General features: G+C 38.6%; 1 protein-coding gene across 1 annotated transcript in view; it reads left to right on the top strand.

Annotated features, from left to right (window-relative positions):
* Positions 1-225: 225 nt before the first annotated feature.
* The window catches only part of pex5la (peroxisomal biogenesis factor 5-like a), an 83,281-nt gene continuing 67,565 nt past the window's right edge, over positions 226-15,941 (top strand). Inside the window, exon 1 of the mRNA XM_016447810.1 lies at positions 226-760. Coding sequence (XP_016303296.1) covers positions 740-760 — 21 coding nt within the window. The 5' untranslated portion in view covers positions 226-739. The remainder of the gene's footprint in view (positions 761-15,941) is intronic.

Genomic DNA, 15,941 nt, shown 5'->3' with positions numbered 1-15,941 from the left:
TATTTTTATTTTGCATGTTGTTCATTCTGCTGCTATGTTCACACCTAATCACACCTCTGGCAACTGAATACTGTATTATGTAACAAAACAAATTCAAGTGGCGCCTCCGTGCTCCGAAGCTAAGAAGAACAACACACGAAGAGGAGGACCGAGACATTATATTCACTTGATTTAATAAGTTAGTTGCTAGCTGAACAACATTAAAACGATGAGAACACCTGGACTGAGCATCTGTGAATGACGGAACCGGCTCCGCCTAAATCCGTTGGGCTGGGAAGAGGAGGGGACGAACAGTCGACAAGGAGAGAGAGAGTGTGTGTCTGATAAAGGAGGGAGGAATTGCTGAAGAAACAGACCAACTACGATAAAACCCACAGAGCCACACCGGGGCTGAGATTATGACGTAGGCACGATCCTCGAGCGTTCAGCGCATCTATCGCGCTCCTCAGCAATTTAGTGAAGAGACTCGCCGGCGCGCGTGAAGCTCGGAAGCAGCTGCGCTCAAGCATCCTCGCCTTATTAAGTGCGTCGGTGACGAAAGCTATCGCGTGCGCGTAAATTCAGCACTTGGTTCACGAGACAGCCCCGGTGTGTCGGCTTCCCTAACTGGACTCAATTTCAAGAGCAGTTCTTTCAGTACTTTTTAGAACACTCTCGCACGCATGAACATTAGAAGAGTCATCATATTTCTTGCTTTCATCTAACTGCAATCCATAGTCTGGGACCTTCTCCACTAAATATGTACCAGGGGCATTTGCAGGTAAGACTCTGCTCACATAAAACGTACAATACTTTTCTTTACATTTATGATGGCTGTTATTTGAATTGTTTTAGTTGCACTGAAATCACTGGATTGCACTGGAAGCATGTTAGGTGCAATTCTTAAGTGATCAGTGCATATGCCAGAGCTTTATGAGTTAAACTGGGATTAAGTTGGGATTAGATTATTGCTTGCTGTTGATGTTTGTTGTGTTCATTAATTTTATTCCATGATATAAGATATATAAATGGCAGATAGGCTCTGAAATGGTGAGATATGCTATATTTAAGAAAATGCCAGTTTATGCATGAGTCATTAAGCAAACCAAAGAAATGTTAAACCAGTGCTGTTCATTTATCTTAAATGATGCAGATGCCAGTTGGACAAATTAAAAGGTAAAATAAGCTGTCTGCGAAAAAGAAAGAAAAGCAAGTTTCCAGTTACAAAACACTGGGATATAAACATTGCTTGTCGTGCTGCAGACTTACTGCTAAAAAATCACTCAGTTGCGCACTTTGTTGTAGTATCACCAATAGTAATTTACCCAACATTTTTTTTGTATCACCATGGGGAATAAAAAACAGGCCTACAGAGTTGAACTTGTAGAAGCAATCCATAAATCACATTGTGTGCAAAACGAGACACACGGGGCTCTTTTGAACCTCTATTCTTACTACAGCAACAATAGGATTTGATTGTTACTATTTTATGAAGATCTCTTAATTACGTAACTGCTAAATTAAAGCAGGCAGAGCTTTGTTTACCAAGTCTTAAAACTTCCAAGTAATTTACCAGCTGAATATTTTATGACTTCTTTTGCAGCTTCTTAGGAAACCAGAGTAGCTTTTTAATACCCTTTGTCTACGACAGATGTGGCTTCAGTTACCTTCATACCACTTAGATAGTGATTGACTTCACTATATTCGTTATATTTACCATCATTCTTTAGACTGACCACAGTTTCATACTTAGACACCTACTTATCCTTGCACCTATCTGCATACACATCTATGTAAAATGATGTACCATATGCAACATTGTACGAGTATAATTGTTCCGTTGTGTTATTAATGTTCCAGGAGACAGAAAATTGATGTGTTTTCAGCACAAAGGTAATCGGACACTTGATAAGAGTATCATATGGTCCTATTCATAACTGTTCTCATCATGTTAGAGGCTTTTATTTCAGGCTTTGGGGAGTTAGGGAGAGTAAGATATCACATTTTCTCTGTCAGGTAGGGAGGTAATTTAAGAGGAAATGTTCTGTCTGTGCAAAGCAGATGTTTTATCTGTCCTTCACTGGGCTCTTTGCAGCTCCTCCCCCCTAAACAGACACACTTATCTTGACAGTGACGGCTCATTCTCCCTTGAAGCCATCACAGAGTATATGCTGTTTACTGTTTCGCTCCATCGTTGGTGAAAAGATGAGTATTGCTTTTCTGCACAAGTGCTGCAATTTATATTGCAGGCAAACAGTTCGCATTTGCACATTATGTATAAATATACATAATTGCATTACCGCGAAGAGTTCAAATCAAATTTCTAAGCAATAATACATTGATACTTAAGTATACAAGGAAGTCAGAGTTGTTCAAAATGATCACACCTCCATTAACAGAATATGCTTTGCTGGTTTTTGCTGTTAAAAAAGAAAACTTGGATTTCAAAGTTTGTGAGTAGCTTTGCTGTATTAAACATCAGCATTTTACCACACTAGGGGGCATTGGAAATCAATATTTCACTCTGATCATTTTCATAGACCAAATTCCTTTTAGGGGTAGCGTGTAAGTTCTGTCGTTTCATCTTCAACAACACAATACGATTTGATAATATATGTAAAAAACAATAAATTAAGAATCAAAAAGGAGTCTAATACTCAATACTCTTCCTTCACAAAAACGCAGAGGGTTTGTTCTATCTTATATGACATATGACAGATTATCTGTGACAATCTGTGCATTGATAGTACCTGCAGATAAATATCAAAGTAGTTATTTTAAAGGTCATTTGACCCATTTAAACCAAATATATCAGCTCACACCTCAGATGTAACAACACGTGTTATAATTACTATAAATAACTCCAGTTGCTTGGGTGATTCCTGCCCTTTACAGCCGTACGGCTGTTTGAGATTAATTTGCAACGCAGTGTGTTGCGTTCTCTATCAAACATGGGCATCACAAAGAGTCCAAGTGCAGCTATCTGCGTGTGTAATGTGTCTATCTCACTCCGGCTATCACTGAAATGCACCACGCTGTCTGGCCAAGACAAAGCACCTTATGGGACGCTGGCCAAAAACTCCCGTGCCTTTTTACTTTTATATTACTTTAATTAGCAGAAGCATCTTCTGCATATTCAGGATTTAATGGAATGTATCTATACCTCTTTGCTCAGTTCAGGCTTTACTTGCCATTTTTGATCCAAAACCTGACATGTCTTTTTTTTAATCTCATTTTCAGAAAAGCTTATTTAGTGTCCGATTCCCTACAGGATGAAACCCCTGTTACAGAATCCAATTAAGAATCATTGGTGTCACAGTTCAATATTCTATTAGCGTATCTCAGTTCTTATTTCTGTAAATCAATTTAATGCTTTCATAAATGGCAGTATACAACCATACAACCCTGAAATTAACTAATAAATCAGTTTAATTATATGTATTATTATTTATAGGAGGCACTGAGACACTTCAGTGTTTGCAATGTTCCAGACTGTCAGTACACGTCCTGCTTTGGCTTTATTTGTACATATTTTGCTAGTGGAGCAAAATTAGACTATAATTGGCCAAACTGTGTGTAAAATGTAAGTTACTCATTCTTGGATTGTTTATAGAACTTTTAAAAAAGGGATGGATTGTATAAACTGTATACAAGCAATACCATACTTCCATTCATGGCTCAGTGCAAGGCTATTCTGGTTTTCTGAAAAATAGGTGTTATGCTGTATTTAAAAAAAAAAATTATATTTCCATTTATAACTATAAAAGAAAGGCAAGGTGAGGTACAATACTTCACTTAAAGTAATTTGTACTGCTGGCTAACAGTTGGCCATTACCCTCAATAGAGCCTCTGTATAGCATTTACTGTGCTCTATCAGCCTTTTTTCAAATATAAAATTATATATAAATGCAATGTTATCCTCCCATTTTCTAAATTGCCTGCCTAATGGGTATCTCATAGAGCTGCTGTGTTGTGTATAATCCCTTGGTGTAGCTTAGCCTTGTGAATAGAGTCTCTCTGATTTCCCACAGGTGTGCAGATACAGTCCTGTCAGATGTTTTCCTACCATGTGGCTTTGATAGGCTGACAGGCATGTGGTCTGTTGGCTTTTTCATGTTGCATCCCTGGCTTTGACAGTGATAGTGCTTTTGCCAAGGAGGTGAACAGCAGTTCATCTCGGGCTCAGAAAAAGAGATTGAGACATGCTTGTGTGACACCTCTGCGAGTGTGAAATATGCAGGCCCAGACTGCAGCACGCTGAGGCGAGGGGGGCTCACAGAGACCCTACAATTGTGACAGCTGTTGATTTATGTGAGAGGGTCTCAATATGACCTTTCAGGGCCTTTCCCAATAGAAACGCCTGAGAAAGAAAAAGACAGATAGATTTAGAGAGTCTCTATCCTGTGAATATTAATGTAATAAGCATAGATTAATCCTTCGTGGGCTAATGAAGGTTAGATAAATGGTGTTACAAGCAGTGCTGCTAAACACGTGATGAAATTACAAGCAAATTATAATAGCGCCCTGCTAGAAACAGCACACTTTAAAGAAATAGAACAGCTCTTAGTTAATTGTAAAAAAAAAAAAAAATCAAGAGATTTTTTTGTATATTGTAGCCAAACATCAATTCATGCAAATTTCAGCTCTACTCAAACATTTCTCTGAGGTTTAGGCTTTTACGAAATTAAAAGATGGCAGGTTCAGTCGCTAATGGATCTTGAAAGTGTTTACTTTCGAAAGAGATGAAATTTCTGTCATCTTCAAAAATGAAAATTCTGTCATCATTTACTCACCCCCATGTCATTTCAATATTGTATGCATTTCTCTCTTTTGTGGAGCGTAAACAAAGATACTGTATTACGAAGAATGTTGGTAACCAAACAGTTGTGGTTCCTTTTAACTCGTTGCATGGACAAAAAATCCAATAGAAGTCAATGGGAACCAAACCTGTCTGTAATCATTTACTCACCCTGATGTCGTTCCAAACATCCTTTATCTCTGGAACAATCATGTTTGTGTCACCATATTTAATTAAATTTGTATATGTGTGCTTTGATCAATGTTTTGGTTTGATTTTGAAATATCTCTGTTTATTATAAAAAAAAGACTGTGTGACTTTAGAAGACTTGCAATATAGCAGTTGAGTTGTATGGAGTATTTTCACGCTCCCTTTTTGTCTACTGTGGAAGTCAGTGGGCTCCAAAATTCTGAAGCTCTAAAAAGACAAACAGCTAAAACAGTTTTCAAAATATATCCTCATGTATTGCACAGAAGAAATGAATGTATATGAGTTTGGAATGACATGAGGATGAGCAAATCTGCATGTTTGGGTAATCTGTTCCTTTAAAAGAAAGATTATGGCTGATCTGTTAGTATCAACTTTTGATTCATTTGCAATGAAAAACATCATTCATTCATTGCTTTGTACACTGCATTTTACTAAAGTAGAGTGTCAGGCAAGCTGGTTTATTACACAAAGACTCAGACATCAATGTTAATGAAACATGTTTACATAGCTCAGCTGGTTCAGCATGGTTCATACAATGCCAAGGTCATGGTTCAGTTCCCACTGAACATGCATACTGCTAAAAAATGTATAGCTTGAGTGCAGTGTAAGTCACTTTGGTTGTGACACCTTGTGTGTTATGACCACCATAATGCTTTAATGCAGTATTTTAGCTTACACAATCAGTTTGTCTAGCTGTTGAGAGTGCATATGTCTCTCAGTATCCGTCACAATAATACTCAAATCCTGTTGATAAAGTCTGGGAGAAGGACAGTGTAATAGAGAGGTACATGTGGCAGCCTTTCAAATAAAATCAATAGACCATCTGTCTCACTCAAGGTGTGCTTCTTGACAGGGGGTATTTTTACATCACCGATGAGGAGGATCTCGCTGCTGCCGTTTGATTTGATTTTTGCATCTCCGGCATAACTCTTAAACCTAAATTCCTGAAAAAACAAACAGGCAAGGGACTATTTTGTCCTTTACCTGTTAGAGCTGATTAGGCTGAATGTGTCACGTCTCTCATGGACACTTATCTGAGAGGACAAAACTCAAGGCCGGCAGGGAAAACAATCAGCGGGAGATACTTAGAGGCAAAAGAGAGTCGGGAAAATCAGACCGGAGCAGGCGGAATAAGTGATAGCATTCACTTTACCCCGGAGAATATGTGAGCAGATTTTGTCAAATCTTTATCTCATTATGGTGTGTGATGGTCTGTCTGACTCTGTCACTTCTGTAAAGGCAGTAAATAAATGATGAGGGTCTTACATGAGAGATGTTCGCGTAACCTGTTACGTAATGCATAAATAGAGGGTAATTAATATATAATAAATTAGAAATGTTAAAATTTTATGGGTGGAGGGAAAGTTGCAAGGCCAGTGAAAGACTTTCATCATTAAGAAGCTGCTTCTGATGTACTCAGTGTGCAGCGAAAGCTTTGCAAATATTGGAAAAGCATGAACCCGGAGTGCAATGTTGTGTACATGTGTTTTTTTTTTTCTGAGGATTCAAAGATAGCATCAGATTACAGTGTTATTCTTTAATGATCATGAATTTAAATATGATGGTATGCAGAATGAACTGGAGCCAAACGAGGTCACCATTGAGGGAATAGGAAATTTGCGCATCCTATCCCATAATTAAAAAGAATCTCAGTAGAAGCTTGGGATGAGGAACTATAGTGAAATGAGCAGGTCGGTTAGGAACAATTCCTTTGAGCTTCAAATCCAAACTCATTGTGAGAAGTAGGGTAGTTACCACCGTCCCTGCATGGCGCCTCATCCATCTCTAAGTGCAGCCTATAGATACAATCCCTCTGCCTTCATCAGGGTCCATGGTGGACTCATCAGCTATAGGCGTTATATGAGGCTAGTCATCAGGGAAGGCAGGATGTGCTTTGGCACTGGAAAATTTGGACAGACAAATATGGACCCACATCTAATCTCTTTGAAGTGGTACCAATGCTAGCAGGGGTGTAGCAGCCATAGTAACTGGGCGAACATGACCCCCAACCCCCCACTTTGTTTTGCTTTGTTTTGTCTTGTGTGTTTTTGTTTTGTTTAGTTTTTTTGTTTCATGTTTTTTATTTTGCTTGCTTGTTTCATGTTTTGTTTGATTTTGTTTATTCTATGTTTTATTTTATTTTGGAATGTACATTTAGCAAGAGCTCTCCATAAAATGGCCACCAATATACACATTTATCTTTTGTTCTGGGTGTTAGCTTGGAAATTTTTGCCCAGTCAGTTTACAACTGAGAGACAAAAGTAGAGGTGCAGAAAAATAATAAACCCTAGAATTCTTCTTTCTTTAGTTTCTAATATATCTATAGCAACCCATCCTAAAAACAAAGAGAAAGTAATTTCAACATGCAATTACTGCACTTTCCAATGAACAATTATGGACATCTTATATCTATCAATTATGGACATCTTATCTTCATCTATCCACTCTTTTTGCACGCTCACTCTCTCTCTCTCTCTCTCTCTCTCCCTCTCTCTCTCCCTCTCTTTCTCCCTCCATTTCTCTCTCTCTCTCTACTATTGCTAATTAGCTGAACCAAACCATTCTGGAAATTAGTCCACAGAGATCAGAGGGAAAAACAAACAGAGACTGCTCTGATTTTTCAAATTAATGTTTAAGGCTTTATGTGACACAAAATTGTCTCAAAACTCCATTACATAACATTTGGCGGAAGCAACAGCATCTGAGAGAATCTTGATAAATCAAGATAATTGCTGTAGAAGAAGGTGAGCTTAATTGCATGAAGTGAGACCAGCATAACTGAGGGTGTGGATTTAGTCGGATTTCTTCTTTTTGATGTTTGAAGATTTATAGTAGAGATGTGAATTTTATTCATCACACAGTCTTCAGCTGTAATTGAATCAAAACCCTGACTAGATTCCAGATACTTAAACCTTTGTTGCTAAGGCTAGTGCATAGCAGCTTAAAAGGCACATTTTGTAACACAGGAGACATTAAAGGGATAGTGCACCCAGAAATGATGAAACATCATCACACTCACTCACCCACATGTCTTTCTAACCCTGTTTGACTTTCATTCTTTCTTGGGGCACAAAAGGAGATGCTCAGCAGATGTTAAGCTGCTCTCTTCCATACAGTAGAACTGGATTGGGACCAAAGGCTGCCAAGCTTCAAAAAGGAACAAAAAAAAAAACACCATAAATTTCAAGTCTTCTGAAGCCATAGCTTTGTGTGAAGAACTGAACTAAAATTTAAGTTATTCACTGAAAATAATCTGCCATGGTCACCATTCAATTTCATTGTATGGAAAAGCTGCTTTCTGTTATACAGTATAAAGATATATATATATATAATACCTTCAGCTCCATTTAACACATTTGTGTGTGTCTGAATGCAAAACCGGTTTTGTTCCACCAAGTCAAAGTCAAATTAGTCAAATTGAGGTGCAAAAAAATTATGTCAGAAAGGCTCATTCAGACTTTTGGCATCCTGAAGAGCATGAAACAGCTTTTTGGACACAGTGTTTTAGTATATGCGCTGTAAGCTGGCACTTCATGGCACTTCCCGTTAAATAGAGAAGGGAACAAGGAATCAGACCTCTATAAATATGCATATTAACCCTAATATGCCAACCAAAACATTGTTGCACTGCCATTACAGGGGGCACAGTACAGAAATCAACAATAACACTGGCAGGCAGTTTGGGGTTTACCTCAGTAGAGGGCTTTTTAAAGAGACTCAATGATACATCAGCAGGGGGCAGTGCCTCCAGCACAGCTGTGACCCAAACCCTTGCCTGGTCCCATCTGTTCCACACAAGCTCACATGTGCTGAGGTCAAGTGGTGCTGGCATGATGAATTCCCCACTCAGAAACAGAGGAGATCATGCTGCATGCAGTAGAAAAGGTCAAAGGGCAACATCCTATCCTTCCTTTACAGACTTCTTCATGCAAAATGGAAGATAATGCAAACAGGAAGGACATAGATAGGGATAGGAGAGACTTTATGGCATAGGTGTATGATGTAGTGGATTGACGAGATTGCAAAACAGAAAAATAACATTTGATACATGGCACACCACATTAGGCTAAAATGTTGAAACCGAAGCGCTCTTCCAAAACCCAGTGAACTGCCTACGGATGCAGCATTTTAGGCATCATATGCACCCTCCTGACGCAAAATTCAAAAACTCAAAAACTCACCGGGATCGCCAATTTCTGACGCAATGCATGTATCCTTTATAGAAAAGCCAATTCCATGATGCATTATGACATGTTCAGAAATGATTTGATCATTCATGAGTCTGAAGTCATTAAGATTTTAAGGTTTTTGAAGGAAGTCTCTTAAATTCACATTTATTTGGTCAAAAATACAGTAAAATAGTGATGTATAAAATATTATTAGAATTTCTATTAAAAAACATACTGACTTCAACATTTTTGGTAGTGTAAGTACATTCGTATTTAATTAAATACTCAAAAGTATCAATAAATTATTCGAGTGTAATCAAAAGATAACTTTATCCTATATTTCTTTATGCTTTTGTCCAATATTCTGTGAGTTTTATGCCATTACCTTGAAACTCTAGAGAACTCTAGAGCTACCATCAAACTCTAGAGAAATCAACTGGAAGTCGAGTCTTCCATGCTATTATTTGTGTGGTGTGTAGAATAAAATACAACCATAAAGAATTTTTGTGTAAACTGTTCATAAAATAATTGGTCCAAATGTTGTTTTTAAATTCATTCTGCTTGTTTTTCAAGGACAAAAAGGCCATTTGTAATGCCTTAATCTGAGAGAATTAATCACAAGTTGGGTTAACAATAAAAATAGAACAATCCACATAAATCCCTCTGAAAAAATCTTCATAAACAAACAAAAAAATATATGAGGACTGTTGTCAGCATGGCCGACATGATTTAGAGCTCTGCAAACAGCAGCACGTGTTTCTATTTTGGTCTGATAAAACAGCTCATCTTTTGGTCACCTCTGATGAGCTGATCCTCTTAAATCACTCATGTTCCTCAAATACTTGAAGTCCTAGCACAGGCAGCTAGCGGTGTTTGCAACAATCACTTGTAATCTTCGACAAACAGATCACTGACTGACTGCACACCTATATGAGAGAGAACAAGAGCGGTTGGTTGTATTACAAACACCGACACGAGACATTGGCCTACATGCACATTTCCACCAGGTGTTCAGGGATACAACGTGTGAGGGTGATTGTGTTTGTCTGAGAGGGCTGACTGACCCCTAACCACACAGTCTGGCTCTACTGTCATGGGGCTCGACTGGTCGAGACACAGATGGCTCTCTCAGGTAGTGGCTGTGTAGTGTGTGAGGACTTTCTCTATGGAATTCCTTCTGCTGAAACAGCTTGTTTTTCCAGCCAAACTCACTTCTTCCTGAAGCACATACTTCCAGCGCATTATATTACAAGTACACACCACCATAAATCTCTCTCTATCTCTTTCTCTCTCTCTCTTTCTCTCTCTCTCTCTCTCTCTCTATATATATATATATATATATATCTTTCAAATGTAGTGAAGTTAAAGTCATAAGTTCCCAGAAAAAATAATACTCAAGTAAAGTACAGATACTCAAAAAGTGTACTTAAGTACAATACTCAAGTAAATGTACTTAGTTCCTCTTCAGGAACTCGAGCTGCGCTGGAAACGCTAGGGGAACGCCCTTCAGCGTGACGAGCTCTGAACCTCATGTGTAATCAGACCAATAGATGGGCGAGACATCACGGCGGGTGACGTAATGACCAGGAAGCTATAAAAGCACGTGCGGTGAGACCAGCGTCAGCTTTTTGTCATTCAGCAAGTGCTCTGTGTGTGTGTCAGTTGTGAGTCTTATTTGGTGTTGTCTGTCCCGTAGAAAGAGAAATAAAAGAAAGAATTATGTCTAAAGCACATGAAAAGAAACACCATCTGAGTAGGGGGGCGGAGGGAATGGGGGGTGCCTTCGCAAGCGTTCCCCGCAGTGCGGGTCCCGCTTCCGCCGAGGCGGAGCGTGGTGGGCGTCGATGAGGAATCGCCCCCTCAGTCGCCCCAGTATGAGGAGCTTTTGGAGGTGGTAACTCGTGCCGTGGCCAAACTGAATATCGAATGGCCCGCCAAGAAGATGGCTGAACCGCAGAAAAGCAAATTGGATGACCGGTTTTTGCGTATTAAGCCACCACCTCCGCGCCGGAGCCAGGACTTATGAGGGCAGTCCCCTCTGGGGTGCAGCGGGTTACACCGCATTACACGGTGTCCGTCTCGCCTCACTGCCCTCAGGGGATCGATCTGCTAACCCTGCCGGAGTTACAGGGCGCAGCTGTCTCCCGCGAGCGCCACTGTCAGTCACCTGGGTCTGATGGCAGCTGCGTCCAATGTGATACCTATTGGCCTGTTGTACATGAGGCCCCTACAGTGGTGGCTCAAGACCAAGGGATTCTCCCCGAGGGGAAACCTGCTTCACATGTTCAAGGTCACGCGGCGATGCCTATGTGCCTTGGACATGGTGCTTTTATAGCTTCCTGGTCATTACGTCACCCGCCGTGACGTCTCGCCCATCTATTGGTCTGATTACACACGAGGTTCAGAGCCTGTCACGCTGAAGGGCGTTCCCCTAGCGTTTCCGACGCAGCGTCTCGTTCCCTCGAGGAACTAGGGTTACATACGTAACCTGAGACGTTACTGTCCGCCTCTGTGTGTGTGTGTGTATATATATATATATATATATATATAGCCTCTTATGGCCCCTATCAATCACAATTTTTTTTATATTATAATATAATACATATATAGGACAGTTTTTTTGCAATCTATATTTGCATTATTAAATAAATTAAGTATGCATTCCTCCTAAATTATCTAATACTAATATTAATTAAAACTAACATCTTCATTTAAAATTACATGACCCAGTGGTCTAGACTTGAACATATCTACTATTATAATTGCTTAGTTACCCAATACTTTGCTATGTCAGCATTTATGACAAGCATTTATGTCATAAACATTTCCAGGCAATGCTAGAGGGCTACAAAAAAGAAGCTGAAAACAATTATAATCTTACAATCAATTTAAAAGGTAATGTTTTAGTGTCACAACCAGTTTGCATTACTCTGCCGACATCCTATTAAATTGGATGATGTGAGTGCATCTATTGAAATAGCTCCTTATACAGAGAGCAGTTGAGCATGGCAGATAATTCCTTTGGTGGCAGGGGGCTGTTTGTCAGCAAACAGAGTAAAGTGGATTCTTGCCGCCAGTGAGGAACCAGTACATTATTAGTGGAACAAATTGAGTGGTAACAGATAAAAAGAAAATCTCTTACAATCCAATGGGAAAATGTTTGAATAAACTTTATCTAAAATAATTAAGGCAGAGGCTATTTACTCAAAGTCATAAAGTGAGACAAATGGTATTTGCACCCTGTGTTAATACAATATTTTTTTAGTAACACCTTTTATACATTAGTCTACCATTTACTAGTTACAATATTTTACAGTAATATCTATTATATTTGTATCTGTTAATCTGCAATATACCACTGTTCTATAAGGTTTTTTTTTTTTTGGAAAGAAATTAATACTTTTATTCAGCAAGGATGCATTTGGTCAAACGTGACAGTAAAGACATCATAATGTTACAATTTAGAATGAATGCTGCTATTTTGAACTTTGTATTCATCAAAGAATCCTGAAAAATGCATCACAGCTTCCACAACACCAAGTCAGCATATTAGAATGATTTCTGAAGTATCATGTGACACTGAAGACTGAAGTAATGGCTGCTGAAAATTCAGCTTTGCATCACATGTACAAATTACATTTTGAAATACATTAAAATAGAAAACATTTATAAGATTTGTAATAATATTTCACAATTATTGCATATGTATAATTTCAGTATTTACATAGGTTCCAGATATATATTATTTGTGTAATTTATGAACGGTGTACTATGCAAAAAAAGCAATACATTTCCTGTACCCTCCAGAATCTCCAGCATCCAGACTACATTCAATCATAGTTCACCGTCACGCTGTGTGGCCAGTGCTACAGCGAACACAAAATCACTCACCATCAATGACAAAATGTGAATTCCATTAAAGATTTTGTATGATGACAATGATCTACATTCATAAACTGACCTCATGAATTTTGATGTCACATACATTTTAATGTCAGACACGTCCCTTGCAGGCTGAACAGACTGTTTATATTTTTAACCCAAATGATCTCTGCCTGTCATGGTATACCAGTCCAACTAGCAAACCCTCAAGCAGTGGACCATGTCAATTATATCCCATCCTCAGGCACAGATCCTATCCAGTGTGCTCTGCCAAGGCAAAGGTCAGTCGTGGCCCGGGCCCTGGCACGAAAATGCTGAAAGCATAGAAAAACAGCTGTGTCCAAAGTCATTTATTCGATTTAGTCTTCACATTGATAATACTTTGCATCTTCTTGTATTTCGTAAAGTCTTAGTTCACCCAAAAATGAAAATTCTGTCATTGATTACTCTCCCTCATGTCGTTTCAAACCGGTAAGACGTTCATTCATTTTCAAAACACAAATTAAGATATTTTTGATGAAATCCGAGAGCTTTCTGACCCTGCATAGACAGCAACGGAACTACCACTGTCAAGGCACGTGTCGTGGTACTCTCGTGAATGCATGTAGAAGACTGACACGGAAGAGAAGAAATTGTTGAATAAAGTCATTATTTTGTTGTTTTTTTGTTTTGTTTTTAGCGCACAAAAAGTATTCTCGTAGCTTCATAAAATTAAGGTTGAACCACTGATGTCACATGGACTATTTTATCAATGTCCTTACTACTTTTCTGGGCCTTGAACATGGTAGTTACGTTGCTGTCTATGGAGGGTTCATATTAAGTTCCTACGTAGTGTTCAAATCAAAATATTTTTGTTCATTTTTTGTATATTTATTTTTAGCAAAATATTTTTGAAATTTGTGTTCCGAAGATGAACAAAGGTCTTTCGGGTTTGGACATGAGGATGAGTAATTAATGACAGAATTTTTATTTTTGGGTGAACTAACCCTTTAATTTATCTTAATTATCTAAACTGTTTTGCTATTGTCTGTAACATCTGTGCTATTTTCCCCAGTACACTGTAATAGTCGACTAATTTGAGGCTGGTAAAATAGTGCCAACTGCCAACCCAGAGACATTCCAGGAGCTTAACCACAAAGCTGTTCGACTGAAAAAAAGGATTAAAAACAATAAGCAAATGTCAGTTTAGAAATGAGAACATTGTTCACAGTGACTTAGACAACCTTCTAGTTGCATAAAAACATACTGCACCTTTAAATTGCAATCTGACGCTCTCCACCATGTATTGTATTGATAATAAATAAAACAGCTGTTGATGAACTCACTTGGTAATTGCTACTTGAGGGGAAATAAGTTTATGCTCAATCATTTCCCAACTTCATTCACTGTAGTTCTGAATTACCTTGCATCACATTTGTGACCTGTCGCGTTGTTTTAGGAAATGAGAATGGATAGCATGATTACCCGGATCTCTCTATGGCTGGTGCAATCAAGACCATGGTACTTGTCTAATCTCACATGGAGCCCTTGCACTCCATTGCAGCCACGAAGACAAGTCTAACAAAATGGCCCTCCGCAATGAAGTCCTCAGCAGAGTTCCAGTGATTAGCTTATGCAGATTGACATTTACATGGCCGTGGGAGAGCTCGCTTCTTACGCTCTCTATCAAAAAAGCATTCGAGTGAAAACACAGCCTCGTAGCTCTAGCCTCTATCATTTGTCAGCCCCAAAATATATGCCCCTCTTCCCAACCTCCTGAGACTGATTGCCACCAGCACTTCATGTTTTTTCTCTCACTTGGAAGAATATTGCTGATGAACAGCTCAAATCATGCAGTGCACATCTTTAATTTGGAGTGATGGAGAAGGAACAAGAAAGAAAAGAAGATGATGATGAAGTTCTTTTTCATCTTTGAGTGTGTTATGCACACCTGAAAGCAGGTTTGTAACTCCATACCCTGAGATCAATAGGTGGAATGAGGCCAACGGCTGGTCTAAATCTGTCCCAGCTGTTGAGGGGGGACGCCGTGGGCTTCCCGTGCCTTCAGTAAGTACAAATATCAAATTAAAGAGATGCCCCTGCAACACAATTCCTGAGTACCACATATTGATCCGAGCTGTTGGGCTTACGCACTAAACTAAACACTTTCACGGTTTTCTGGCACACAAGAGCTCTTGTTTCCAATCACTGTGCTATATTTAGTAATGGCGTGGTCCCTATAGCAGGCCTCATTTGGCCCATGCGTGCCTCCGTCAACGATAATCCTGCATGGGTTTGTAATGGATGTAATTTAACATTGTTAAATTGTTTACAGTAAAATGTGCAAGGGCTGGAATATCAGTACATTTACACATGCTCTGCGTCAGTGCATTTCATTAATAAGTTGCATTCCCCCGAGAGGATGACCCCCACAGATAAACTAAAACCATGATCATGGTGGTTTTTAAAGTGGCCTGCTTTTTCTTTGCACTTTTGCCATTTCATAGATGGGTTTGTGATGCAAAGGAGAGGTAGAATGGGACTGAACTGTTCCAACTTCTACACAATCCACCATTCAATACAGAAATGAATTAAGAACACCAGTTCCATTCAGTTTCACAATTTGAATTTAGGTTATTGTAAAACTGCAGTTAAAATTTGAATACAAGGAAGTATTATTGAAAGGATTTATATTGATTTATATTATAGTATATTACAATAGCTAGTACAATAGAACAAACAAAAGATAGATAGAGGTGTTATAGGAAGCATAGCCGTCATTAGACATTCTAATGAAACATTCTAATAGCCTAATAAAATCATTTTGGAAATGTTGGAATTATAATTTATTCTATTCTATTCTATTAAGACAAAATATAATATATGTATATATATGTATATATATATATATATATATATATATA

Source organism: Sinocyclocheilus anshuiensis, unplaced genomic scaffold, assembly GCF_001515605.1.
Source record: "Sinocyclocheilus anshuiensis isolate Anshui unplaced genomic scaffold, SAMN03320099.WGS_v1.1 scaffold311, whole genome shotgun sequence".
NCBI lineage: Eukaryota > Metazoa > Chordata > Actinopteri > Cypriniformes > Cyprinidae > Sinocyclocheilus > Sinocyclocheilus anshuiensis.
Note: the sequence above shows the minus strand (reverse complement) of the source record. Positions and strands in the feature narration are given on the sequence as shown.